Here is a 27,949-nt window from a genome sequence, read left to right on the forward strand (position 1 = left end):
TTTGCTGGTGTTGATTATTGCAGAATATAAACTGGTACAATAGAATTGCCTATTCATGTACATACTATTGCCTCATGGTACAATTTAGAGAATGTAAATTCGAAGGTAGTCAGAAAAATTCTGGTCAGCCAAATGTAAATAGGAAGTTGACAAGAAGATCTAGAAACATTCCTTACTAATACAGGTTACCTCAACCCCTCTCCCCCTCAGCACCCCTCCCAGACCCCTCCCCTACATTATTTGCTTTTAGGAAAAATATAAAACAAATACAAACATTAACATTAAATACAAAGCCTAAATGGCAATGACATCTGTAAACAAAAGAAAAAAAGTAAAAAAAAGTTTGACATTTGTGAACGGTCCCTTAGTCCGCTATGTGAGGAAATGTGGTCTGCATTACCAGGCTGGCTCCTACACTCTGCAAAACAAAGAGAGGAATTCTCAGCAGACTCTGAGATGCACACAGGGAAGGACTGGTAAGAGCAGACTCTCTGAGATGCACACAGGGGGGGACTGGTAAGTGGAAAACAGAGCTCTGATGGTTTTGTTTGGGAACAGTCTTCTGCAGAAACACACAGGAGATGGAGGAGATGGTCGAGATGGGCTTGTTAGCAAACAGGGCCTATTTGCAATGCTATAAGGAATGTTATTTCAGTGTCTGTTTTTGTGAATAAAATACTTTTTTAAAGTCTAGACCAGTTTCAGAAAGATCAAACTTGAGGTTCCCAGAGTGGCTCACCTGGTTATGGCCTGTCCAGGCTGTGCAAAGTTACTGATCTTCGTTGAGGAATCTATAGTGAGCGTTGCACTGGCGCTTGTGCTCCTGCGGATTAGGGGTGAGTCATCTCAGAGTGCTGCAGCTGATCCTGCTGGGCTTGGTGAGCTCAAGCAGATACCTGCAGGCTGACCTTTGACCTCGTCAACATATGCTATCGAGCTCCTAGGTGTAAAGAGGCGATTGACTTGAGGACCAGAGGATAGTCACTGGCATTCAGTTCTTCTGAGCTCTAAGCTGTTTTGGGGAGTTGCTGTGGTGAGGGAAGATAATTGGAAATTATCAATTGGGGAGATAACCAGGGGCAATAATAAGTGATAAAGCTGATCACCCTTTACCAGAATCGCGTGTGGAGCTCTGCAAGAATGCATCCAGTTTGACAAGAAATATTTATAATAAAGAGTCATAGAATAATGTGTTTCAAGTTTTATTTTAAGTAACACTTTGATATAGTCATTTTACCATATACACAGTGTAATTGTAAGGTATTTTAAGGTATAGATGTTTTATTTGATTATACTGTAGCATTTTTTGTTCCTCCCATACAATCTAAGTTTATTTGTAAACTACATTGTGGTCTATGATTATATGTTGCCAACACCTTATGCTGTACTGCTACGTTTTCTGTATGGGGGTGCTGTCTCTCGAATGAGATGTGCTGACAATGTTACGCCGTTAATCAACACAATTTCTCTGTAAATTACGTTTGCGATATAATCACGGCTGATAAACGGATACTTTGTTACTGCGTTTGTAGTTGACTCAACTGCCAAAATTCTCTATAAATAAAATATAGTACGTGCCTTTGTAGGACCAGAAAGCTGTACACCGTCAGAATGTTGTACGCGTACCAGAACTTGACCTGTGTACTGCGAGAAAATGGTACGCTGTCAATCACTACGAACAAGACATGCTGTAGTTCACCCACAAAATCCTATATGTTTACAATGTTAGATAACCCAATGTGTTGCTCCACATACATTTGCTGAATTGTGGGAAAATAAATAAATAAATAAATAAATAAAGTTAACTTTAAAGGACTTCTGAACCGTTTTCCATTTTTTGCAGAAATGTAAAGTTTAAGGTCTACAACATCATGTCAAAAAATGTTTAAAAAAAGTAACCCAAAGGCTGAAAAATAGTGCAAACTTGTCGATATTTTGCCGCACTTCAAATACGCATATTTATCAGAAACACTCGCCTACCACCGGCGTGTGACGTAAAATAAGTCCTACACATACTCTACCTGCCGCAATTACCGTTGAGTGTGAGGAGTCTTCGCAGTGTTTAGTACGTTTTGAGAATTCAGTGGCAAGGCGGTGTATTGTGTGGCTTATGGGTGCTCTAATAGAAGCAAAAGGGATTCATGGATTAGCTTTTTTTCGTTTCCCGGAGGATCCTTTGCGAAGAAAGGCTTGGACCTACAACATTAACGGGCGAACTGCGCGCCAAGTAAATACAGCAGAGTATGTTCAGACCGCTTTTTTGACTGCTGTGAAAAAGGCATGCTGACGATCTGGTTAGAATTGGCTACACGGAGGACACAATAAGTTAAAACCAGATGCCATACCAACAATACTCTGTGCTTTTGGTAAATCAAAATAAAAATAAATGAAGACGAAAACCCCAAAGTGTCTGTGGGGTCACCCATGACAGCTCATCGGCAGACCAAAAGACCGCGAAAGGCTTAAGAAAAAAAGAGGACATCGTGACGTGAGTCCTTGATTTTCCTGTCATAAAATAAAACATAAAAAATATCTGGTTAATTGTTATTATTATTATTATGATGATGATGATGATGATGATGATGATGATGATGATGGTGAAGCATTAAGGAACGCCAGGGTGTGGGTTAGCATGAGATAACAGCACACACACAGCGTTATAAATAAGGCCCGACCCTCAGTGTGCGGTTATCTCAGATTAACCCACCCCTGGAGTGGAGTTGAATGCTATTATAAATCGAATTTAAAATTACTGTATTTATTTACTTTTTAAATTAACACAGCAAATTAAAAAAAAGTTAAATAACAGTAAATATCACTACGCACAAAAAAAGTAGTTCCAGTGCAATGTAAACAAAATTTGTTTAAACATGTTTATTTTTATATATTAACATACATTTAATTGCAAATATAGCATGTATTTATTAAAATGTTAAGTACATTTCTGTATATCAATTGCATTAACCTATTATACTAATTAATTAATGGCCATATATAACTTTGAAAATTACATAAATAAGTCTGATACACTTTTTTATTATTATTATTATTATTTTATTTTTTAGCTTTTTTTTAGGGTAAGAGCGAGTTCGGATCATTCTGTAATATCAATCTTTTAATCAATCTTTATTTTATATAGCGCCTTTCATAGAGGACCACCATCACAACGCGCTTTACAAGATGCAGTAACAACAAGAAAATCCATAATACTTTAAATACAGAGAAATGCATAATACATGATATACAGTTTAAAAATAAAATAAAAACATAATGCAATACAGTGAAAAATGCATAATACATGAAATAGTAGCAGCAACACAGCAGCTAAGCAGATATCAGGCTTAAGAGCATGGAAAGCAAGAGAGAACAGGTGGGTCTTGAGAGTTGATTAAAGCGAGCAACGGTGGGAGCATCACGCACCAAAGCTGAGAGAGAGCTCCAGAGAGTCGGAGCCATGAAGCTAAACGAGCGCTCTCCAAGTGTGGTGCACTTTTGCTTGGGGATAACAAGCAGACCAGAGTCGGAGGACCTCAGCTTGCGGGCAGGGACATAGCAGGTCAGCAGGTTGAGGAGGTACTCGGGACCTGTGTGATGAAGGACATTGTAGGTGAGCAGGAGAGTTTTGAAAGTAAACCCGAACTTTACAGGTAACCAGTGCAGCTGGGCAAGACGTGGGGTGATGTGATCGCGTTTTTTTTTACATCTGCAGCGGCATTTTCTAACTAGCTGCAGTCGATTTAAGGTGCGTGCCGGGAGACCACCTTATAGAGAGTTGCAGTAATCGAGTCGAGAGGAGACAAATGCATGACAAACTATCTCCGCATTAGGGAGGGAAAGGTAGGGACGGACTTTGGAGATGTTACACTATACACTATTTCCTGACTTAATTTGAGATAGGAAAATGAGTTTGGTAAACTTGTTCTGCAATATCCTAAACTGATACTTAAGACGTCCTATCTTTAAGATAAGAATGCTACTCAGAATGCTTGTGTAATATGGCCCCAGGTCAGTAGGTGTTATTGGGGGATAGTGTGTTGCTTTGTCATTTCCACTGCGTCTCAGTTTTTAAATTATTGCTACGAATACACGGTTAGCTGTGTTAAATGCAGTATCTTTAGCTAAATTAACTTTTCTGCTGTACGGTCATTCAAAAAGCGGTTGATCCCAGCTCGCAGACTGATAAAGCTGGGAATGCGGTACTGCTGGCCATCTTTATTTCTTAACATTCCCTAAGGAGACTGTTCAGTTCTTCCTGAGAAAGTATATGAAAGGTAACAGGTTTACCTTCTTGAAGCCAGTTTTGTATGATGTTCACAGCCCATTGGAAGCTTTTATTGTGTTTATTTTCGTTTCGTTCAAGTTCGAGTTGATTTAGTTCTGTTTCTTACTGTATTCAACTGTGCCGTTTTTTCTTTTTAAAATAAAGTTAATTAACTGGTACCGGTACTTTGTTAGAGTCAGGAAATTGATCTTCAGACAATGGGTCAAAAGTTTTTTTTCCATTAAAAAGATTTATTTTTATTTATTTTTTTATTAATGAATGATAATTTACATATATTAAACGTTATAGAATAATGGCGTATGAATTTAAATTCAAAGCTTTTGGTGATGCGTCTGCGTTAAAAGGTTGTGTGATAGAACGCAGCTAACCAATCAGAAAACAGGAGTTTTCCAAGCAGGTTTATTATTATTATTAGTAGTAGTAGTAGTAGTCGTAGTAGTCGTAGTCGTAGTAGTCCTATTTAAGGTCCGTTTGACGGGACTACACCAGCTGTCCAAAGACAGCTGGACAAAAATTCAAATTAGCACCCTTTATGGGTGCTAAAAAAGACGAACCTTAACTAATTTAACTGAAAAAACCGGTAAAAAGGACTGTAAATTATATATGCAAAACCAAAGGGGAGGTGGTACAGAGCACGCCCCCTAGAGCCCACTGGTCGACAAAGGTGGCCATGTCGCCAGCAGACTCCGCGTGGGCGTGCTCTAACTTAACCCTTGATCGGACAAGGGCCCTGAACATGGCCCCACAATCAAAGAGACCCTCCCCGATCATCTTACGCTTCCTGGTCTTGTAAATTGCCAGTTTAGCAAGAGCCAGGAGCAGATTCACGAGGAGGTCCCTCTTCTTGGTGGAGCCATGAACAGGGTGCCCGAAAATGAGGAGGGTTGGGGAGAAATGCAGCCAGAACTGCAGCAACAGATTCCTCAGCAGCAGGAAAAACGGCTGCAGCCTGGCGCAAAGAAAATAAATATGTGCTACCGACTCGGACTGACCGCAGAAAGGGCATGCGGCGTCCGAGTCGGTAAAGTGACGCAGGATCTCTCCTGACGCGAGCGCTCCGTGCAGGACCCTCCACCCCAAGTCCCCAGCTCCCCTGGAGACCAGCGGGGAGTACAGGGCCTCCCACTGGGGACCGACGCCCTCCGGTGGTCGGAGGGTCTCCCGCCAAGCGGTGTCTCGGCGGGAGACGAGGGCGAGGAAGTGGAGGGTGTGGAGCGTCATCGCGTACAGGGTCCTCCTCGACGCCGATCGGAGGGGCGTCGAGGAGAACTGCGAGATCCTGCTCAGGTTGTTCTCGAGGGGAGGCCGAGGGGGGGCTCGGGCCTTGGGTTCGATCAGCAGGACCGGAGAGCCGGGGGTAGGGGGGGGGATGGAAGATGGCTCCCCGGTCCTGAGAACTCCCTCGAGATACCTGACAGAGTCTGGGTGCAACGCTGCTTTGCACTCCCGGATCGCGCGGCCGGCCGTCCTGACGGTCGCCCGAGCCGCCCTGGCGACGAGCGACTCGGGGGTCAGCCACTCTGACCGCTCGCGATCCAGGAGATCCCAGACTCTGGTCACCTTGGCCGAGATCAGCGCGCGCCGCACCGAGGGGGACTCCAACGCCTGCGCACCCAGGTGGGGGTTGTGCAGCAGGGGCTCCAGCAGGAGTCCTTCGCCCTCGGTCGGAACGGCGTCTCGGCCGATAGAAAACATGCTCCGGGTCCTGAGCAGGTCCTGGTAAAAGACCGGCAGCTCGGGGAGACGGATTCCCCGGAGGTCGATCCAAAGGAGCTGCCGGTCGTAGCCCAGGTCGTGCATCTGGCGCAACAAAAGCGACGCCAGCGTGCACCACTGCGGGGCCGGGTCTGCGTAGAGGAATCTCTGCAGCGTCTGGAGGCGGAAGGTGTGCACCTGGCTCTTGATGCACACCAACCCTTGCCCTCCCTCGGCCAGAGGGAGGCTCAGAACCGCCGCAGAGACCCAGTGCTTTCCGGCCCAGAAGAAGTCCGTCAGCTTCCTCTGGACCCTGGACACAAACTCAGGGGGCGGGCTCAGGACGGTGAGTCGATGCCAAAGCATCGACGCCACCAGTTGGTTAATCACTAAAGCCCGTCCCCTGAAGGAAAGCAGTCTCAGCAGACCCGACCACGACCTCAGCCTAGCAGCCACCTTGTCCTCCAACTCCACCCAGTTGGCTGCGACCGAGGTCTCCGCGGGGCTCAGGTGGACTCCCAGATATTTAAAACCGTCCGCGCTCCACTTGAACTGCTGGAGCGCGACGGGGAGGGAGTCCACCCGCCAGGGACCCACCAGTAACCCGGAGCACTTGTCCCAGTTGATCCTGGCAGAGGAAGCGGCAGAGTAGACGCTCTGGCAGCTCCGCATCCTCTCCAGGTCGACCGGGTCGGAGGCCACCAGGAGCACGTCGTCGGCGTAGGCCGACAGGACCACCCTCGTGTCCGGCGCGCCGAGCGCCAACCCCGTGAGCCTCCTGCGAAGGAGGCAGAGGAAGGGCTCGATGCACAGCGCGTACAGTTGTCCGGACAGAGGGCAGCCCTGGCGCACTCCTCTCCTAAACGCGAGGGGCGCGGTCAGGGACCAGTTAACCTTTACGAGGCACTCGGCAGAGGCGTACAGCATCCGGAACAGGCCGACAAAGCGCGGCCCGAATCCGAATGCTCGCAGGGTTCCGAAGAGATACTCGTGATCCACCCGGTCGAACGCCTTCTCCTGATCCAGCGACAGGAAGGCGACCGACCGACCGGTCCTCCTGCAGTAGTGCAGGAGGTCCCGAACCAGGAAGATGTTATCAAAGATCGTCCGGTTCGGGACCGTGTAGGACTGGTCGGGGTGGATCACGTCTGCCAGCACGGACTTGAGCCTCAGGGAGGCGGCCTTGGCCACGATTTTATAGTCCGTGCATAGCAGCGAGACCGGGCGCCAGTTCTTTAGGCAGCGGAGATCCCCCTTCTTGGGCAGGAGCGTGATGACCGCCCGCCTCATCGAAAGGGGCATCTCCCCGGTCTCGTAGGCTTCCGCCAGGACCCGCGCAAAGGCGGGCCCCAGCAAGTCCCAAAACTTCTTGTAGAACTCCACGGTCAGCCCGTCGATGCCCGGCGATTTGTTATAGGGCATCTGACCGAGGGCGTCGGAGAGCTCGGCCAGGGTCAGCTGGCCCTCGAACTCGTCCCGGACGCCCTCGCCGACCGTGGGAAGCCCATCCCACAGAACCCTGCACGCGTCGGAGTCGACGGGATCCGGAGAGAAGAGGGCAGAGTAGAAAGCCCTGGCCCTCTCGTTCACGCTCTCCGGATCCGTCAGAAGGGAGCCGTCGTCCGCCAGGAGGCAGGTGATGTTCTTGCGGTCTCCCTTCTTTTTCTCCAACGCGTAGAAGAAGTGTGTGCCGCGGTCCATCTCCCGGAGGAACTGGACCCGCGAGCGCACAAACGCCCCCCGGGACCGCTGGAGCTGCAGGTCCCGCAGGGTGCACTTCTTCTCCTCGTACGCGCTCTGCTCGAGTTGGTCCCCGCGAGCCAGGCGGCTCTCCAGATCGAGCAGCTCCCTTTCCAGCCGCTCGATCCGTGAGTCCCTCCGCCTGCTCGCGCCCCTCGTGTACTCCTGACAGAGGACCTTGATCTGTGCTTTCCCCACGTCCCACCACTGACGCCAGGTGGGGAAGCGAGATCGCCTGCCGTGCCAGACCGTCCAAAAGTCCCGGAAAGACCGCTCAAAGCGCTCGTCCTCCAACAGGCTGTTGTTGAAGTGCCAGTAGGCGGAGAAATGCCTAGCTGGCACCACGGCCACCGTCACGGCCACCAGGTTGTGGTCCGTGAACGGCGCCGGCCTGATGTCGGAGGCGCGAACGCAATGAGCGTGGTTCCGCGACACGTAGAACCTGTCAATCCGGGACTGAGACACCCGCCCCTCCCTCACCCTGGTGAAGGTGAAGGCCGAGGCGTCCGGGTGTTGCCACCGCCAGATGTCGACCAGAGAGAGCCGAGCGATCAGCTCTCTCAGGGCGGCCGACGAGAGCGGGTAGGGCTCGCGCCCCACCCGGTCCGCGGCCTCGAGGGTGCAGTTGAAATCACCCCCGAGAACCACGAGCTCGTCGGCGCCGATGGTGTTCAGATGGTTCGACATCCGGCGGAAGAACTGGACCCTCGCCGGACCCGAGGACGGAGCGTACGCGTTCACCAGGTGAACGGTAGCGTCCCCGTCCCGGATCCGGTGGTGCAACAGACGGCCCGGCACGACGTTGACCACATCGAGCACCGTGGGAACAAAGGACCCGGAGAAGAGCGTCGCCACCCCACAAGATGACTCGGTAGTCGTAGTAGTAGTAGTATTCATTTGGCTGACGCCTATCCACGGACATGTACAGATTGTTTCAAGCATTCAAATAAAATGTGCTATAAAAAACATTACACAGTGACCAGTTTTTTAACTCGTACCGCGGGGAGCTGATGACGGTCTCCCTGTGTGTGTGCTAGTTCACTGAAAACTTCCCAGCTAATGTCATGAAGAAGCATAAAAGCATGTCATAGGAAAGAAGAACTCGTATTACAAAATAACTATACTTGTAACTTTCCCTTTGTTTTAATTACTTTAGTAAGATGGTGACAGTCGCTGAAAGTCTTCCTCTGCGTGAAAATGACTCTACTAACAAATTCATGTTATCTCTTTACCTCGGTCCAGCGCGGGAATACATTCATTAATTTGTCTGTCCGTTTTTCTAATGACCTGCGCAAGACTGCCTGCTTGTTCAAGATGACTGAGCAAGGGCAATTTAACTTTGCCAATACTGTGGACACTTTTACTTGTAAACAGAGGGTCCTCATAACCGCAAACTTAAGAATGTGAAATAGTTCATGTACTGGTTAGAATATTTGTATGTATAATCATAGCAATTTGAAATGTCTATTGCATTGCCGTAGAGACTCTACTTTCATTATATATATGCCAAAAGGGGGGAATGTGGGATTTTTGTGCGACTGGCAGCACTTTTTCAAAGATGTTGCCATGTAGGAATACCAGAGCGCTTGTCAAGGGCTGAAGAGCAATATAACCCAAGGTGAACTGCTTTTCACAAACACACTGTCACATGGTTTCCCTAACAACCACTGGAAGGACTTTCTAACCAAGGTATCTATTAGCATTAGCAGAATTATCACGCAGTCCTTCTCTTTGCTTGTGTTATTTTAATTATTTGCTTGTTTTTATATATGTTCATTATGGGGTATAGCCTTTTTAAACTGTTTATTTCTAGTTATTGTAAAGTGACTCTCATAAAAGTTTACCACAGTATTTTTACATAGCTTTTTTGCAGTTTTCCCCATGGTTATACAATGCATTTACCATAGTTTACCCTGGTTTGCCATGTTTTTTTTAATATGCTTTACCATTCTTCTCAGTTTTACCATGCTTTATTACACTTTTGTATGGTTTTACTGTAGTAACCTTTTATAAGGGACACATTAACATGTAGTGTCATGTATTTTGAAAGATGGACTGCAACAACACAGTAAAACAAAAAAATAGGTGGCACTAAATTTCATCTCTAAACCTTTTTGCTTTCATCCCCTTTACCAATTAAAATACAAAAAACCAACATGCAGGAGTTGAATGTACATTTTAAATGGGATATTTTAAGAACATAGTTACAAACACAAACATATACATTCAAATAAGAAAAAAATTGTTATTTGTGGAAATGAATGTAAAAATGCTGGCCATGGGGTCGCAGATCATCAACACTGAGGCTGGAAGGAAGCCTCGGGATGCCAGTTAAACATACAAGATCCTTGCATGGGTGTGCTGCCCCGCTGAGTCGCTTCGATAGGAGTGTGTGAGTTTATTAACTCCTGAGGAGGAACCCCCCTGCGAAGGGTATACAGTGGAGGGGGTCGTTCTTACCTATACCACACTCCACAGATTGTCACAAAGCTTGATGTTAACAGTATTAATCATCAGTTACTGAGAATATCACGGTGTGGGGATACATGGGGTGTCTGTCCTTCTGCATGTCACACTTACATGTTTGCAGATATCTGGAGAACTAATCCAGTTGTCGTGAAACTTGGGGTTAACATTATTTCGTTTTTTGGTATCGGATTCTGGAGGTACGTCTGTGTGTCACACATACATTGTTTGTATATATCTGGATAATCAGTTATCAAATTGTCATGAAACTTGGCAACTTCTATACTTACTGGTGAAACATGTCATGGTCATCTACCTTTTCACCATACTGAGAGCTCTGAATGTGAATGTATGTTACTGACTTACTTGCTTCCTATCCTGTTCAGTGCTGTCCAGTGGATAAGGGCTAAGGTAGGAATAGATTACTATGGTAGTTGTTTCAGCTTTGATAGAACTACCATATGTATTTAATAAACACAGAAAAATACCTAGTGATAACTACAAAGCAATAGAATCAAAACACATTAAATAATACATCTATAAAGAGAATAAAACATACAAATACATGTGAACATATATAGTAAAACAATTAGGGCTATATTTCCAAAGCATTTACCCAGTCTTTAACTCCTATTTTAAAAGATAAAAATTCAACAGCAATGGACAAAACTGAGAAACAACAAAGAAATCAACTTAAGAGTGCTTAAAAGACTTTCGATTACATTACTTAGATCTTTGATACTTGTGTTGTAAATGTCCACAGGTATTTTTTATTCTTTCCAAAAAACATGTCCCTTAGTGACTTAAATCAATCATATTCATATTTATTTTACTATAGTGCTACAAAATGATATAATTTAAAAGATCTCTGTAATCACAGGGACATAATGTTTAACTGACAGCGTATAACTAGTGGAATTTTTCCTTTTTCACAGTAAGTGGAATGTGCAGAAGCTTCTTTTGGCAGTAGAGCTCCATTATAACTAAGACCAGGACTCATTAACCTACCGAAGGTGACTGGAATCATTTTACAAATCCAAAGATCAACATGGCTGGCCAAAAAATCAGGTATGAGTTTTCTTTAGAATCGTTATCCCGTGTGCAAGTGTATCAGTATATCTGTGAGGTGAGGTTAAAAGCTCTATAACCACCTAAAAGCACTCGCTAGAGTGCATGATGCGCACTATAGCCTGGACGTCGCGAGTTCGAGTCCAGGCTATTCCACTGCCGACTGTGGACGGGAGCTTCCAGGGGGCGGCGCTCAATCGACCGAGCGTCGCCTGGGGGGAGGGAGGGTTAGGTCGGCCACCAGCGACCCCTGTAGTCTGGCCGGGCGCCTGCAGGCTTGCCTGTAAGCTGCCCAGAGCTGTGTTGTCCTCCGATGCTGTAGCTCTGGGGCGGCTGCACGGTGAGTTTGCAGTGTGTAAAGAAGCGGGCGGCTGACGGCACACGCTTTGGAGGACAGAGTGTGTTCATCTTCGCCCCTCCTGAGTCAGTGCAGGGGTGGTAGCGGTGAGCTGAGCCTAAAAAATAATAATTGGGCATTTCAAATTGGGGAGAAAATAATAAAAACTAATTGTCAACGACTAAATTTTATTTTAAAAAAAGCAAAAAAAAGCAAAAAAAAAAAAAAAGCTCTATAACCACCAATGCAGAGGAGCCTGGCTCTTTTGCATAGTGGTTAAGACACTTGTTTGCTGTGTGCAGGATCAGTCACAGCCTCCGCTCTGCTGCACAGGGCTGATCTAAAAAAATCAGGATTTTTTTTTGCCTTTTGAAGCTGTATGGTATATTTAGCTCCCCATGCACTTACAGTGTGGACCATATTTACCAGCAAAATAATATCATGCACAAAAGCCATCTTAGAATATACAAGGATCAGCTATATAAAGATGTGATATTTACAAAAAGCAACAAGTTACAAAGAAAGTTCTGCCTGATAAAGATAGAAAAATTAACAAGCTAAACAAAACACATTTTGCACTTCCCATATATATTTTTTAATCAGCTAAGGTCAAACTGAAATGCATCTTCTTTGCTGTTGCAAGGTTACACAACATGTAATAACTCCAGCATGTGGGGTAGTTGTCTGTGTCAGTAGGGAGAGTGCTAGGAGGTATGCAAAGCTTGCCATTCTGCTAACAAACTCGTACATGTAATGCCTGCAGGTTACTCAAGTAAAGGCAAACATTTCTGTAGCGAGGGGCAGTGCATGTTACCCTGTTAAAGGGAAAGTGCAGGTTACCCTGGTAAAGACAGCACAGTTACTAGGGGTGTGCAGATACTCTTATTTCCTGAGTAATTCCCTTTAAGAAGTTGTTGTCGGCAGGTTTTAAATGAAACCAAACAAGCATACAATTGAGTACCAGTCAATGACAATTAACCTCAGTATTAAGTAATTAAAAAGCTGTTTGGTAGGGTCCCCGAATGGCTCATCCAGTTAAAGGATGAGTCACACAGCTTGGACGGTGCCAGTTCACGTCCAGGCTGAGCAAAGAGACTGAACTTTGCTGGGGACCCTGAGGGGGGCATCACATTGGCTCTGAAATAAAAATATGAGTATCTACACACCCCACATAGGGACCCGGGTGAAAGTTGTTTTGGTGACCCTTTGTCTGTCTCCCCCTCTCCTCAGTCTCCCTGCTAAGCTGATTGACGGTGGTATCGCAGGGCTGGTGGGGGTGACGTGTGTGTTTCCCATCGACCTGGCCAAAACACGGCTGCAGAACCAGCAGGGCCAGCGCCTCTACACAGGAATGTAGGTACATCTCAGTCTGTGAACCAGCACTAGGGCTGCCCACTGGGTTCCTTGGTTAGTATCACTATTTGCTTGTTGGAAGTAAATTAACCCAGATAAACCCCCCTGCAAAGGGGATAGAGTGGAGGCAGTTGTTTGTACTCCTGTACACTTATCCAATTGTCATGAAACTTAACCTTATTTAGTATAAATTCTGTCTGCCGTTACGGTGTGCGTATCTGCTGAGAAACGAGAGAGACACAGAGGGTCTGATGTTGAAACGTCGCGCAGACGTCCAGGTTTTATTAAGAATCACAGGCAGTCGGGCGCAGTGGTATGTGGCCACCACTAGGGTACCAGCAGTGGCATCCCTAGTGCGGGAGAACATACACAAACTCTGTGTACATAATTACACAAATGCAAAACAAAAACGCTTGTCAAAATAAAGCTAGCAAATAAAAGGCGGCCTGTGCACTACTCCTGCTACACAAGGAGGTCCCGCACCAGGATCCTTCTTCCTAAACAAACTAAATAAACTTTGGTGGGATTCAAATCCCGTGAATGAATCCCTACCATGCACACACACAGAACCCTTGGTTGGCCCACCTGGTTCACTCTCCTTCATGCTGCTATACAGGAACAAGAACAAACAAAAGCAGAAAAAGGACTGGCTTTAGTTTCCAGCCCCTTGTTAAAGGCAGGTGACCAGGGTTAATTGATAATCATTTAGTCAACCTGGCAGCCTGCTGCACATTAAACTTCAATTAGGCAGGGAGGGAAGTCCTGCCATATCTAGCATATCACACTTTGTTTTTTTTACAAAATCTTTCAAATTATACAAATTAAACACATTTATAAACCACCACCAAAAATAGATTACAGTCACACTTACATTTCTGACTATATCCATTTATCATGAAACATGATATTAACTTTATTTAGCATCAGTTATTGAGAATACCAGATTCTGGAGATATAGGGGTGTCTGTCTATGTCCATCTGTACATGTTTGCACATATCTGGTGAACAGCTTATACAATAATCATGAAACTTGCTATTAACATTATTTAATATAAGTTGTTGAGAATATCAGATTTGTTTTCATCATGCTGATAGGTATAATTCTGAATTTCCAGTTACAGTATGTTACTGACACACTTATTGGTTCTTGTTAAACACTGCATTCCAAAAAGGAACTAAACAAACATCAGCCAAATTATTTGTATTTTGTGTAACTGGCAATGATTGGGGTGCTGGCTCTTACCTCTTAAAGACACGCTGGCTGATCCAACTTGGGTTACACATGTCTATGGAAAAGCACCATAACACATATCAAAGCATAACATCACAACAAGGCAACAGGAAATGTAATTTGAAGCTACTCTGTAATAATAGCCAAGGTGAAGCCGCAGTCCAGGCGGAAATGGATATTGTTCACTGAGTTCACTCAATTTGTTGTGCATATGTTTTTTTGTTTGTTTGTTTTTTTTAAATCTTCAATTAAAATATTTACTTAGCTGAATCTGAATTGTTAATATGAATTTTCCATTTCTCTAAACTTAAGGGAAGCTGTTTTTTTTATTTTTTAAACCTTAGAGAGCCTTGAAACAATCAAAAATGTGTGTAAATCTAACGAAACAGCAAAGTTTAAAGGTATTAGAATTATTCCTGTGAATATGTAACTTAAAACTTCAGTAACTACTCATTACCTCCAGGCAGACATGTTAAAGGATCACTGAGGTAAAAACTAAAGTGTAGTAAAGCAAAAACTGTAAAAAAAAAAAAAAAAAAAAAAAAAAAAAGGAACACAATTGGTGTGCTAGTATACAGCGGACAGCTTTTATCAAGGGGTGCTCAAGACTGTCTCAGTTAATATTAGTGCATCTCACGTGCTTGTGTGCAAACCAGCAAAGCCCTGAGCCCACACTCATTTTGTACGGTGATTTTTCTGTTGTTTGTCCCATGCATTTCTGATGGTTATGCTGAGTATGGTTTGCCATTGTTTTTAATATGCTTTTCCATATCTCCCCTGATCTTTATAATGCTTACCTATGCTTTACCATGCTCTCACTGTGCTTTATTACACTTGTTTTTACTATCGTAAACTGTTATAAGGGAGCCTGTGTTATGATCTTAAGCTACAAACACCACATACAAATAAAATGATCTGAAATTGTTATAGTGTGCTGTGCCTGCAAGTAGTTAACTACTAACATACAAAACTGTTAGCAGATTCATCAGTGCCCTATAAACTCATTTAAAATGCCAAACAGATGTTTCTTCACACACACGCAGTGCAGTGCTGATTTGAGCTGGCTACAAACTCTGTTCTCCATCTGTGTTTGTCCTGTGTGAGTCACAGATTTCCCTTAACCCGCCCTTGGCATCGCTATAGAAACGGCACATGGTCACATGCCTTTTCAAATGAATTTGTTTGGAACCAGTGGAAACACAGAACAGCCTTGCCTGGTGCAGTGATAGTATGAAGAGATCAACACAAAGACTGACAGGGAGACACATTCATTGACATTAAAGGCAAAAGGCCCTGAACTGAAGCAGGACAATCATAGTTGGAAAGCACAGAAGAATAAAGCTTTATCCTATACAGTTTTTCACTGTTCTATTTGATGCATGAGAATATTTATCATGCAATTCAATCCTTTTGATTTCCAGTTCATTGGTTTCTTTGTAAAGGTCCTGAGTGTAAGCCAGCATGATAAATCTACACTCTGCAGTTTCGCATTTGTATATGGTACTATGAATTTCCTATACTACTTTGTCAGAGCAGATGAAGGCATGAGCAATTCTGCAGTATTCATGCAATAAACTATAGTAACCATAGCAAATACTGCAGACAAACTTTGTAGTACGTGTAACACATAACCAAGCAATACTACAGTAAACTACAGTTAATTATACATTTTAATAAATCATTTTGCAGTTTACTATGGTTGACAATATATCTCTTTGCTTTACAATGCTGATACTGTGCAACTAGCTTTCTTTGGGTAAGCTTTTAAAATGGGGATTCTTTACATTTTATTAATGACATCAGTGGGGCAGTTTCCATGGAAAAGGCCCTCATTTACAAAAAGGCTCTAAACATTATGGTGCACCATAATAGCAATTAGTGTGCAAGTTCATTATTTCCGTATTTGCTTTTGCACTTTAATTATCACGTGAAATAGTGGGCATATTATGAATATGTGATTTGTATGGTAATGCATGATAATGAGGCACCCGCTCTGAATAATAAGATAAGCTTTATTCACAGCGTATTTACTAAAAGGCGATAATCGCAGTGTGCACCTTAAAGCAAGCGATAATTAGTTTGTTTGGAAACCAGGCTTTAACCACTGATAGGCGCACTATTTAAACCTATTTTTCTGGGTTGAAATCTGTCTGGCGTCGTGGAGGCATTACTTGCAGTGAAAATGACCTGTAAATAACAGGTTATATGAAGCACGAATAAACATGAATGAATGTTATAATTTTTAGATTTTATTTTATAGTTCATGACATTGGTACAAATAATAGAGTGTTTTCCCTGCGGAGGGCTGCGTCTGTTGATCGCTCATTTTCAGTCAGTGTAAGCCACTGAGCAAAAGATACGCCTGGACTGCTGGGGCTTTACATATCACGGTGGTCACGGGTAAATTACACATTAAATTGTCGCTCACAATACATGCAGTGTGCACGGTGTGGTATGTAAATTAGCCAAATAGTGTGCACGTAAATGAATGCGTTCTCTGTTAGTAAATGGGACAGTACATTTAGATTTACTGTGCCTTGCAGTAAAGTATTCACCCCCCTTGGACTTTTCCACATTTTGTAGTGTTACAACCTGGAATTAAAATGGATTTAATTTGGATTTTTACCATTTGATTTACAGAACATACTTAACACTTTGAAGGTAAAAAATATTTTTTATTGTGACACAAAAGTTAATTAAACAAAAAAAGACATTTGTTGGTTGCATAAGTATTCACCCCCCTGCGTCAATACTTGGTAGAAGCACCTTTGGCAGCAATTACAGCTGTGAGTCTTTTTGGGTAAGTCTCTACCAGCTTTGCACATCTGGATCCTGCAATTTTTGCCCATTCTTCTTGGCATAATTGCTCAAGCTCTGTCAAGTTGGATGGGGACCGTTGGTGAACAGCAATTTTCAAGTCTTGCCACAGATTCTCTATCGGATTGAGGCCTGGGCTTTGACTGGGCCATTATAAGACATTCAGGTTCTTGTTTTTAAACCCCTCCAGTGTAGCTTTGGCTGTGTGTTTAGGGTCATTGTCCTGCTGGAAGGTGAACCTCTGCCCCAGTCCCAGGTCTCTTGCAAACTGAAACAGGTTTTCCTCTAGAATTTCCCTGTATTTGGCTCCATCCATCTTGCCCTCAATCCTGACCAGTTTCCCAGTCCCTGCAGATGAAAAGCATCCCCATAACATGATGCTGCCACCACCATGCTTCACCGTGGGGATGGTGTTCTCAGGGTGATGAGCAGTGTTGGCTTTGCGCCACACATAGCGTTTTGCGCTAAGGCCAAAAAGTTCAATTTTGGTCTTATCAGACCAGAGAACCTTTTTCCACATGTTTGCTGTGTCTCCCACATGCCTTTTGGCAAAATCCAAACAGGATTTGAGATGTGTTTTTTTCAGCAATGGCTTTCTTCTCCCCACTCTTCCATAAAGCCCAGCTTTGTGGAGCGTCCGGGTTATAGTTGTCCCATGGATGGTTTCTCCCATCTCAGCTGTGGATCTCTCCAGCTCCTTCAGAGTTACCATTGGCCTCTTGGTTGCTTCTCTGACTAATGCCCTCCTTACCTGGTCACTGAGTTTTGGTGGACGGCCTTCTCTAGGCAGAGTAGCGGTTGTGCCATATTCTTTCCATTTTTTAATAATGGATTTAACGGTGCTCCGGGGGATGTTCAAAGTTTGGGATATTTTTTTATAACCCAACCCTGATTGGTGCTTCTCCAGAACTTTATCCCGGACTTGTTTTCATAGCTCCTTGGTCTTCATGATGTTGTTTGTTTAGATATGCTCTCTAACAACTCCCTGACTAGTGCCCTTCTCGCCCGGATACTCAGTTTTTGAGGACGGCCTGTTTTTAGACAGATTCACAGTTGTACCATAGTCTCTCCATTTCTTAATAATAGACTTTTCTGTGCTCCTGGGGATATTCAATGCCTTGGAAATGTTCTTATATCCTACCCCTGATTGGTGCTTTTGAAGAACCTTATTTCAGATTTGCTTTGAATGTTCCTTCGTCTTCATGATGTAGTTTTTGTTAGGAAATGTACTAACCAAATGTGGGGCCTTCCAGAAACAGGTATATTTAATCTGAGATCATGTGACACTTTAATTGCACACAGATTGACTCCATTCAACTAATTATGTGACTTCTGAAGGCAATTGGTTGCACCAGAGCTTATTTAGAGGTGTCACAGTAAAGGGGGTGAATACTTATGCAATCAAGACTTTTCAGTTTTTTATTTGTAAATAATTTTGAAAAATATGTAGATTTTTTTCCCCACTTCGACATTACGGACTATTTTGTGTAGATCAGTGACAAAAAATCCTAATTAAATCCATTTTAATTCCAGGTTGTAACACTACAAAATGTGGGAAAGTCCAAGGGAGGTGAATACTTATGCAGGGCACTGTATGGTGCTCTCTACTTAATGTGCACGTTACAGCTACATTTAGTGCCCTTTCGTAAATGAGGCCCTGTCTCACCCTTTTCTCACTCTATGTTGGTGGTATTATTGAGTAGAGTTTGTTTCCAAGTAGTTTTCTTTTAGCCAGAGAAAGTATCCTTCCAAATGCAAATAACTAATTAATATTAAAATATGGGAGGGTATATTTCAATGTTTGTGTCTGACTTCCAATGTGGCCTTACACGACTATTGATATCATACAACTTTCTTAAACTGCTAGTGCACTAACTTCTTAGTTTGTGTTGAAGCACTGTAAGTGCAGCCAACAAAAACATTTAATAAATAAACTATCGAAAACAAAAGAAAAACCCAGAAAAAAACATTCCATAAGAAAGCACTTTGTACAATCCTTGTGTTATTTGCTTAACATTTTTTGACTGGGTATATATTTTTTATACACATACATATATAATATACACATTTTCCTACAGAACCGTAGCTTCAGCAGTTGTGATCCTTATAGTCTACGAACGAAGCTAAAATCCCAGCACTTTACGTTAATGATGTAAAAAGCATGTTTTTTTCTTTTTCATATTTTCGTTCTTCTGAAACAAATCTTCCACAGTGAATTAGGTTTAAGAGATTTTACTTCAACTCTAGGTGGATGCTCAAGTCTGGTGCTGACTGGCAACAAATTCCCAGCTATGCTAAAATACATTTTGGGGGTACAACATGACTTTTTTGTCCTTGGTAGGGACCCATAATAGATGCTACTTAAAGGGTACATAAGGACCTTTTTATTTTATTATGTTGCATGTTCCCATGTGTTGCTGTGTGTGTTGTTTTATTTTATTTTTTTACATTTGGACCACTTTTTTAAACTTTTAAATTGCATTCCTTGCCTCAAGATGGCTTCACATGTACCTGCATGGACCTCTCAGAACTACATTTCCCGTCATCCTCCTGCTCACATATGTAACTGAGATGGATTTACCAGTGTGAGCAGGAGGATGAAGGGAAATGTAGTTCTGAGAGGTCCATGTGGGTACATGTGATATAATAATGAAGTAAAGTTTTAGATTTTGGAGTATTTGTCTTGTGCGTCTCGTTGGTTTCACATTTGCAGCTCACATTGGCCCACCAATCAGGGCCAACAGGTCCATCTCACGTTTCTGTTACCACAGAAAATTCCACGTCAATGCTACACAATGTATAGATTCAAAGTAACTGAAATATATTAGAATTAATCAAGTAATTGATTTACATTCAAACTAAAGAGATGACAGAAACACGATGACTGAGAGCATTACTACTCTTTACCAGTAGAGGGAGCTTGTCTCAATTAGAGTTTATGAATTTGACAAACAAGAAAGATGTTTTTATTTATTTATTTTTATTTTTTAATTTTTTGCATTTCAGGTTAGACTGCTTGGTCAAAACAGTTCGACAGGAAGGCTATTTTGGAATGTATAGAGGTAATTTTAAACCTTAAAAAAGACTGCACACCCTTATAATATGCAAGCAAAAGGCATTGCTCACCCTTGTAAATGTTAATACTTTCTCATTTTCAATTAATATATTTTATTTTTACTTGCTTTTCTGTTGCATTTTCTCCTCTATTTTGTATTGATGTTTTTGATATTGAATATAGTAGCTGCATCTTTGTGTTGGCACTGTATTAATGTTTGGGTTAATACCTGTGATATCAAGATACCATTATCATCTCAACACTAAACACAGTTTAATATCTGAGCAATCTATCTATAAAGGTGACTGTATTTTTTGACTTCCAGGTGCAGCAGTGAATCTCACTTTAGTGACTCCAGAAAAGGCGATCAAACTGGCAGCAAATGATTTTTTCCGAAACCTGCTGTCTAATGACGGGTAAAATAATTTAAACACTAGCAAATGTTATATGTCCTCTATTGAAAGAGCAACTAGCTTCAAATGTAATTTTAGTTGCTTTTTTTCTTTTTACATTCCACTTGCTATTTCATGGTGTTTTTTAATCATTCTCAGTGGCGCCAGGTTCTGTTGCTTGAACGGTTTCACGTTTTTCTCTAAATCTGCTCTAATTGGCTTTGAAATTGTCTGGAGACTCCTATGTGCCTGGACTGAACAGTCTTCAAAATTCCACTCAAATTATGTGACAAGATAACCTTCAACTCTGACAGCCCCACCTAGACAAAGAGCTCATATAGTCACATTATTTGAATGGCATGTGGAAGATCCCGGCATTTAGGATTCTCTAGACAAGCTTAAAACAAGCCAGATGAAGGCAGATACAGATAATAACATTATCATAGACGCTGAGAATGTTAACAAACATTCAGACAAGTAGTAAGAACAACATTTCAGACCAGTCATGCGTGAGCTGTTTGATTCCGTTCAGGGTGCTCATCACAGCGGTCCAGTAATCGTTTTCATTTACACAGAACTTTCATCTCACTGTTCAGATTCCACTATAAAATTACATTATCTGTCTTTTTTTCATTTAGAAAAAATCTAACTCTTTTTAAAGAGATGTTAGCAGGGTGTGGAGCTGGGACCTGCCAGGTCATTGTTACCACACCCATGGAAATGCTCAAAATTCAGCTCCAGGATGCAGGTAGACTAGGTAAGTAAAGTAGGCCTCAATGTAGTCACCACAAAAGCACTTTTAGTTTCAATACATTTATTATTAAAATTATATTATAGCAGCTGTGTTTCATGATCTGATAATTCACCAGTGTTGTTAATTCACGGTTAGGCCCTGTTGACAGTAAACTACAGAGTACTAGGGGTGTGCAAACTTTGAGCCAAAATCCTCATAAATGCAAACTATTTTGACTGTACTACTAAATATTCAATGTAACGTTTTGCATTGTGTTCAGAAACCTCCTCTTTCTCAACTATAGTAAAGCCCAAATTGCATCACAACGTAACCCTTTGTTTTCTGCATGGAGCTGCGTGTGCATGTTTTAGACCAGTAAGAATGAATGAATGTTATTGATGATGTTGCAGCTGGCTGGCTGTCTCTGTGGGACAGTAGTAGAAGCACATCTACAGAAAGAGAAGCTGCTACTCAGACTTTAGAAGGATGGTGTTGTATTGTAGATCAGTGGGTGCTGTACTACAATTTGATTTTTAATTAGTTATGATCACAGTGAATGCAAATGTTGTGCCTGTGCTTCATAAAAACCGCTAGAATGTATTATATTATAGCAGCTGCCTACAATAATGCTGTGTACCACTCCAAAAGTTTGAAAAAATCTGCAACATTGCAGCCCTACTAAATACTATATTTTACTGTATAAGAGCCCTTCTCATAGCTGACTGCAGCACCTGTTTTCAAGCCCTCTTATATACTGTAGTTGCTAGCCCACGGGTTCTTAAAATATTTGGTCTGCTTTGTTAAAGTTGTCACAATTCACACACATTGAAAGAGAGAGACAGCAGTTCAAACAATTAAATACAACGTTTATTAAAAAGTGGGCTTTCACAATAATCAGGGGTAGCAGGGAGAGACAACAATGACAGCAATAAAGGGATAAGGAAAATACAGACAGCAGCAGTCAGTCCAATAAATAAATGAAAGAAAGACCGAACCAAACATTGGAAGAATTTGGTCTGCTTTATTGATTCCAGCTGCCCAGAAAAGTGTGTCAGAAGCCGGTGGCTCTCCTCCCCCCCAGGCCCGAGCGTTTTCCACTGGCTCAGCAGCCGCCCACAGTCGCCCATCCGCCACTGTGCTGGCCAGGGAGCTCCTGAAAACCAAAGGGATCAGCGGGCTCTACAGAGGAATCGGCGCCACGCTGGCCAGGTCAGGCAGCAAGCTTTTTATCTTGAGAAGCAGGGAGTGCCTTTGCCGTCTTTTTTTCGTAATATGAATGTTCTTGTTTTTTTCATTCAACTTTGGGACTATTTACATTGCTTGGCAAAAAGGTACCCAACACAATTTGCGGTTTAAATGTTATTTCATTTTTCTAATAGCAGTACTGCCCTGTTGACAAAGACTCTGTGTCTGGTAGATGACGTTCATTAGGGCACATTAATTTGTTGTGGTAAACCAGCAGACAGTACATCTTTTACTGACAAGCACTATCACTTTAATGTTTCATTTCTTACTTGTTTAATATGGTTGTCTCTGTTTCTGCTACTAACTAGAGTCCTTTTTCAGCAACTTTCTATAAAACTCCTAAAGAATGAATTTCTGAAGTGAGGTGGTTTTAGAAAAAAAAAAAACACTGGGGGATGTGCGACTATAATTTAATTCCCCTCTGCAACAATGATTTGGGCAACTTCATACAAAACCACAGTTCCAAAGGGGACAGAAATTACAGCACCAACTTCCTTTAGAAATTCAGCTTTTATGAAGAAATGAAAAATGATTTTTTTTTTACTGGAGTAGTTAGTAAGCCTAGTAAATAATAATCTCAAACAACATCAGAAAGCAATTGATGTCGGGTAATTAAGCAGGCAACCCCTACATTCACAGTTTCATTGAGCACACAATCAGCTCAGAGTGCTTGTTTAAATGAGGGTGTTCTGTTTCCACTGTCCAGGGATGTGCCATTCTCCATGATCTACTTCCCCCTGTTTGCCAACCTCAACAGGCTGGGGCAGAGAAGCCCTGGGGAGACGGCCCCCTTCTACCACTCCTTCCTAGCGGGCTGTGGAGCCGGTGCTGTGGCAGCCGTGGCTGTGACCCCTCTTGATGGTACCCCGACTTTCTTTGCGTTTTCTTCTTTTTATAACTATTTAAAATGCAACCGCCTGCAGTGTTTACAAGGAACGCATTACCTTTGTTGTATTGTGTGCTGCCTGTTATCGAGGCAGTACATTGTAGAGTGTGTGCATGCATGCGTGTAGGTGTGAGAGTGTGTGAGAGAGAGAGAGCGTGTGTGTGTGTGTCTGTGGGGAGGTATTACTATCAATGTGCAGACAAAATTTGAGAAACTGTCCCCACAAAGATAGTAACTCCTGAAAAAACGACGTTGTGGGGACATCCCTACTTTGTAAAACGCGTTGTTAAGAACTAAATATGCCTTCAAAAAAATAATAAAAGTGCTAAAATACTTAGTTTGTTGTCGACTTTCACCCTGTGTGGAGTTTTGTCTGACTGGAGGTAGAAATAGTAAATAAAAATATAGTGAGAGTCAATGAGAATTCCCCACAAATATAGGAGTGCAAACGTGTGTGTGTGTGTGGGGGGGAGGTGCAGGGGGGGTCGCTACAGTACAGGGCAGGACGGGACAAAGCTCACACTTCAGTCAGTGGTCGGTTGATTGGCCAGCAGCTGTCTATTAGCATCACAGCCAGAACAACATTCAGTAAAAGTCCGCTTTAATGGCAGTTTCGGGAGGGTAATCCACAGAGACAACACCTGCAATCTCCCCAAAATATGAATATAGCTGATTACCTAACACATTTGTCCCACTACCATAAAGAATTTCAAGCTTATTTACATACATCGATCTGGATTGGCTTAGTCAAAACAGCACCACAGTGCATTGACTTTAAAGGGAGAGTAACATGCTGCCACCTGCTGGCAGATTCCCAGATTGTCTCACTATTTTTCAACATAATCCAGTTGTTTTGATATTTTTATTCACACATTATGTTATCAATTGAATTGTGTTTAAATATTTAAAATGGTCCAAACCTGGTGTTTTATTTTTAAAAGTAAAAACACTCTGAAGAGATTATTAGAGACTTTCCCAAAGTCCCTTTCTTTAAAGATTTAAACGGCAGTGCTATCTATACTGAGCATCAAAAGAAACGTATCACTTATATCTGAGTATCAAAAAAAACGTATCACTTATATTTTGATAAAATTCACTAGATGTGATCAAAAAATGACAAACTCTGTGTCTTTTATTGTGCTGATTAACAACTGACATCACGAAGATGCTGCAAAATGATCGGTCGATCTTGGGCAGGTGTTGTGACTCTTGGTCTCCCAGTTCGTGACCTGTCATTGACAGAGTGTGTCTGGCTATACCGTCTCGCCAGGTTTGAAATTGCTGGCTGTGAGCACCCAAGATGGCGGGCCACAGTACGCTGCCCTAGTCCAGCCTCCAACATGCCGACTGCACGAAGGCGCTGCTCTCTTGACAGACGTGGCATATTGTTTTTTTTCTGTGATTTTCTTTGCTTTTATTCAAGCTTGCAATTCAACAGCTAAAATCACTCCACATCCAGTGTCCAATCAACTGTCTCACTAATTAGGTGATTAAGTGCACATGCTTCAGTCATAGTCACTCAAGCGTGTCATGGTCAAGGATGAATGATCATGTGATTAAAAAGAAACCAAAAACATTTCAATGTCCATCATTTATATCCCTTATTTCTTTTCCAAAATAAATGTGTTATAATCGTGATAAGTTTCTTTTGATGCTCAGTATAGATATGCCACATTTAGATCACAGTAGATCCCTATGTGTCATAAATCAATATGGAATACATTTCTCAGCGTTTATTCAGTTCACCAGAAAAGGGAACATTTCTCTTATTAACAACAGATCAGGCGCCCGACTGCAACAAGACTGGTTTTCTGTTCTCATACCCCTTATAAACTTTCCCCACACTAAAAGCACAGCAAAATGTAATAAAGCATAGCAAAAGCATGGTAAAGCATAGCTAAGCATTGTAAAACCCAGAGGTGTATGGTAAATCATGGCAAACTGGTGAGTGCATAGCATAAGCATGGGAAGACTGCAAAACGATTGTGCATATTTACCATGGACAACTTTTATGAGGGAAATGACACTGTGGCAAAGTGGGTAAGTGTGTGCAAGTGAAGGTAATACAGCAGTGCAGAAGAAACAGACAGACAACGATATCCAGGTGCAAGGGTGTTTGACCCGTAACCAAAAGTCCCAGCCTTTATACACCAACATGTAACACAAAACACATACACAGGTACTTTAGTGAGTGAATTAGTACTCGTGGTGCAAAATACAGTTCTCCGTGAAACAAGGGAAGTGCTGGTATCTGGGTTTGATGCTGGCTCCGGATCATGTTAGTAGTCTAAATAACAAACAAACAGTTTTTACTTGAGACAAAACAAACAAACAAACACAACACTCACATTTTTCACAGGTTCTCCTTTTAGGTTGTTTTCTAATCAATTACAAAGGAACAGATCACTTCACTACATCCCCTATTTATACCCTCCCTCATGACTCCTTGGTTAAGGCCGTTTCCCGTCCGGGTCATTGAGTTTGTATACCGTAGCCCCGCCCCTTTTCTAGATGGCCGCCTTCCACCTAACCCAGGGGAATAAACTGTCATGCCATTTAGTCCAGGGTACTCTGTTCCCTTTACACAGCGCCCTCGCAGGTCGGGAGGGAGATCTAACACTAAGAATCATTTGATCTCTGTCACAGACACTCATTTGAATCGGAGCACTAGCTTTGTTGCAGGAGGGAGCATTATCTTTATACACCGTGATGTACATTAGAGTAATTGTTTTTCTCTCTTTGTATTGTAGTCATTAAGACTCGTTTACAAACCCTCCGAAAAGGCGTGGGAGAGGACACCTACAGAGGAACTGTGCACTGCATGAGGTGAGAAAATGATTCCTCATGATCATCGTTAACATTTAAAGCAGCTGGAAATCCTGCTCGTTAAATAGTTTGCAGCCAGCTAAATAATTTCATGAATCCTACCTGCCGTGCACTTCAGTTTGCTATACAGGTCTCAAATGTGCGGTTTGTAGCAAATATTGTTGCAAACATGTAGTTTCATTTAAAAAAATGGTATCTGTTACAATAATATACAAGCATTATTTTCAACTTGCCCATCCCTTCTTGAAGAGCAAAACTCACTGACACCCTTTTCCTTTCATTATCAAACCACCTGCTTCCACTGTTGACAGAAGCAGTCAGGGACACGGTTTAACCTGAAGACGCAGCTTTAGTGAAATGACCTAGGAAGTGAAACGGTAACAGAAAGGAAGGGAAGCAAACTGAGAACTTTGTTTTAACCAAATGTCGTACCTGTTTTAAAACGTTTTTCAAAATGGCACATTTTGGAATCATCAAAAATCATTTTTGGAGAAAATATTTGGAGTAGAATGACCCTCGTTGTGCTTTCAGGCCTGAACTAACACAAAGAAAGTGCTACTTTAATGTTGTGATCTCTTCATTCTGCTCACAGGAGAATCTGGCAGCGGGAAGGGTACTCTGCTTTCTTGAAAGGAGCTGGGTGTCGCGCTCTGGTCATCGCACCTCTGTTTGGGATTGCCCAGGTGGTCTACTTCTTTGGCGTCGGGGAATATGTCCTGGCCTATTTTGGTTAGATACCTCCCTGGATGAAATCCTGGCTCACTTCGGATCCTTGAACAAACAGCTTTTGCATGGTGCTGCTGAAGATGCTGAACACTTCACTAGAAAGAATCTGCACATCAATGGCTTTGCTACTTCCAGAGCTTAAAATCCACCTGTATTTCACTGTTATACTATTACTTGGAAGATAATGGTCTATATTACAATAAGTCTTTATTATAATAACTCTCAATATAATAACTTTTTGTTAATCACCTTACTTTAATTGCAAATGTTAAAGCTCTCTGTGCTTTGACAATAACAGAATACCATACTGCCATGTAATGGCTTAACCAATGCTTTAATATAGTATTATAGTGTAGCCTTAGCAAAACTATCACTGACCCATACTGCTGTCTGCAAGATCTATTTGTTCAATGCTTGTTTTTTACTTTTAGATATGCAGATGCAATTGTGACTGCTGCTTTCTACAATCTTCAGCACAACAGTGAGGGGATGACTGAACAAAGGGAATCTATACAAAATGAATATGTTTGTTAAGATGACTCTGATATTTCAAAATCTGCATGAGTTTTCAGTTCGTACAAAATTGAAGTTTAAACGTTAATAAAACAGGTATGCTAACTACACATAACTACACTGTAGCTATCATTTACTACAGTAAATCAGCAAACTGACATATTGACATTAACAACGTGTATTTAACAAAGTTATTTTTCCGATAATATCATTTTGTTAAATAATGTTAGGAAAGGCATCTCTTGGAACTGGAAAATTGTAACAGATTATACTGTGCGCTGGTTTACAGAGCTGTGTAATGACACCGGAGGGAGGCTACATGCAGTTTCATTTTGTTATTGTAAGCCATGCAGAGAGTCATCAGGGTGTCAAGGTCCAATATAAATTATACTAAGGGCTCCACAGAATGAAAGTCAGCAAACCAATTGTATGAAATTAAATGTACATTTAACAATAGTGTAGTAAATAATGGTTATTTTGTTAATTGACATTTTATATGCAGGAATAAATGCATTCTTTGATATACCTGCATTTACCAATAAGCTTCGACAAATCATAAGATTAACCGGTAAATGTGTGAAATG

General features: G+C 42.3%; 1 protein-coding gene across 3 annotated transcripts; it reads left to right on the forward strand.

Annotated features, from left to right (window-relative positions):
• Nucleotides 1-377: 377 nt before the first annotated feature.
• Nucleotides 378-27,888, forward strand: LOC117414952 (mitochondrial glutamate carrier 1-like). Of its 3 annotated transcripts, none has more exons than XM_034024814.3 (10): nucleotides 378-516; nucleotides 11,119-11,251; nucleotides 12,819-12,941; nucleotides 19,996-20,051; nucleotides 20,370-20,460; nucleotides 21,075-21,193; nucleotides 22,204-22,378; nucleotides 23,121-23,275; nucleotides 26,051-26,126; nucleotides 26,719-27,888. In XM_034024814.3, exons 2-10 carry the CDS (start codon nucleotides 11,232-11,234, stop codon nucleotides 26,858-26,860), a joined length of 957 nt encoding a protein of 318 aa, XP_033880705.1. In that variant the 5' UTR covers nucleotides 378-516; nucleotides 11,119-11,231; the 3' UTR covers nucleotides 26,861-27,888. The 3 variants fall into 3 exon arrangements, with proteins under 3 accessions (XP_033880705.1, XP_034778190.1, XP_033880707.1); XM_034922299.2 differs by having other exon boundaries at nucleotides 378-476; XM_034024816.2 differs by lacking the exon at nucleotides 378-516 and adding an exon at nucleotides 569-836.
• Nucleotides 27,889-27,949: the final 61 nt, after the last annotated feature.

The sequence above is a fragment of the Acipenser ruthenus genome, chromosome 7 (genome assembly GCF_902713425.1).
Source record: "Acipenser ruthenus chromosome 7, fAciRut3.2 maternal haplotype, whole genome shotgun sequence".
NCBI classification, from domain to species: domain Eukaryota; kingdom Metazoa; phylum Chordata; class Actinopteri; order Acipenseriformes; family Acipenseridae; genus Acipenser; species Acipenser ruthenus.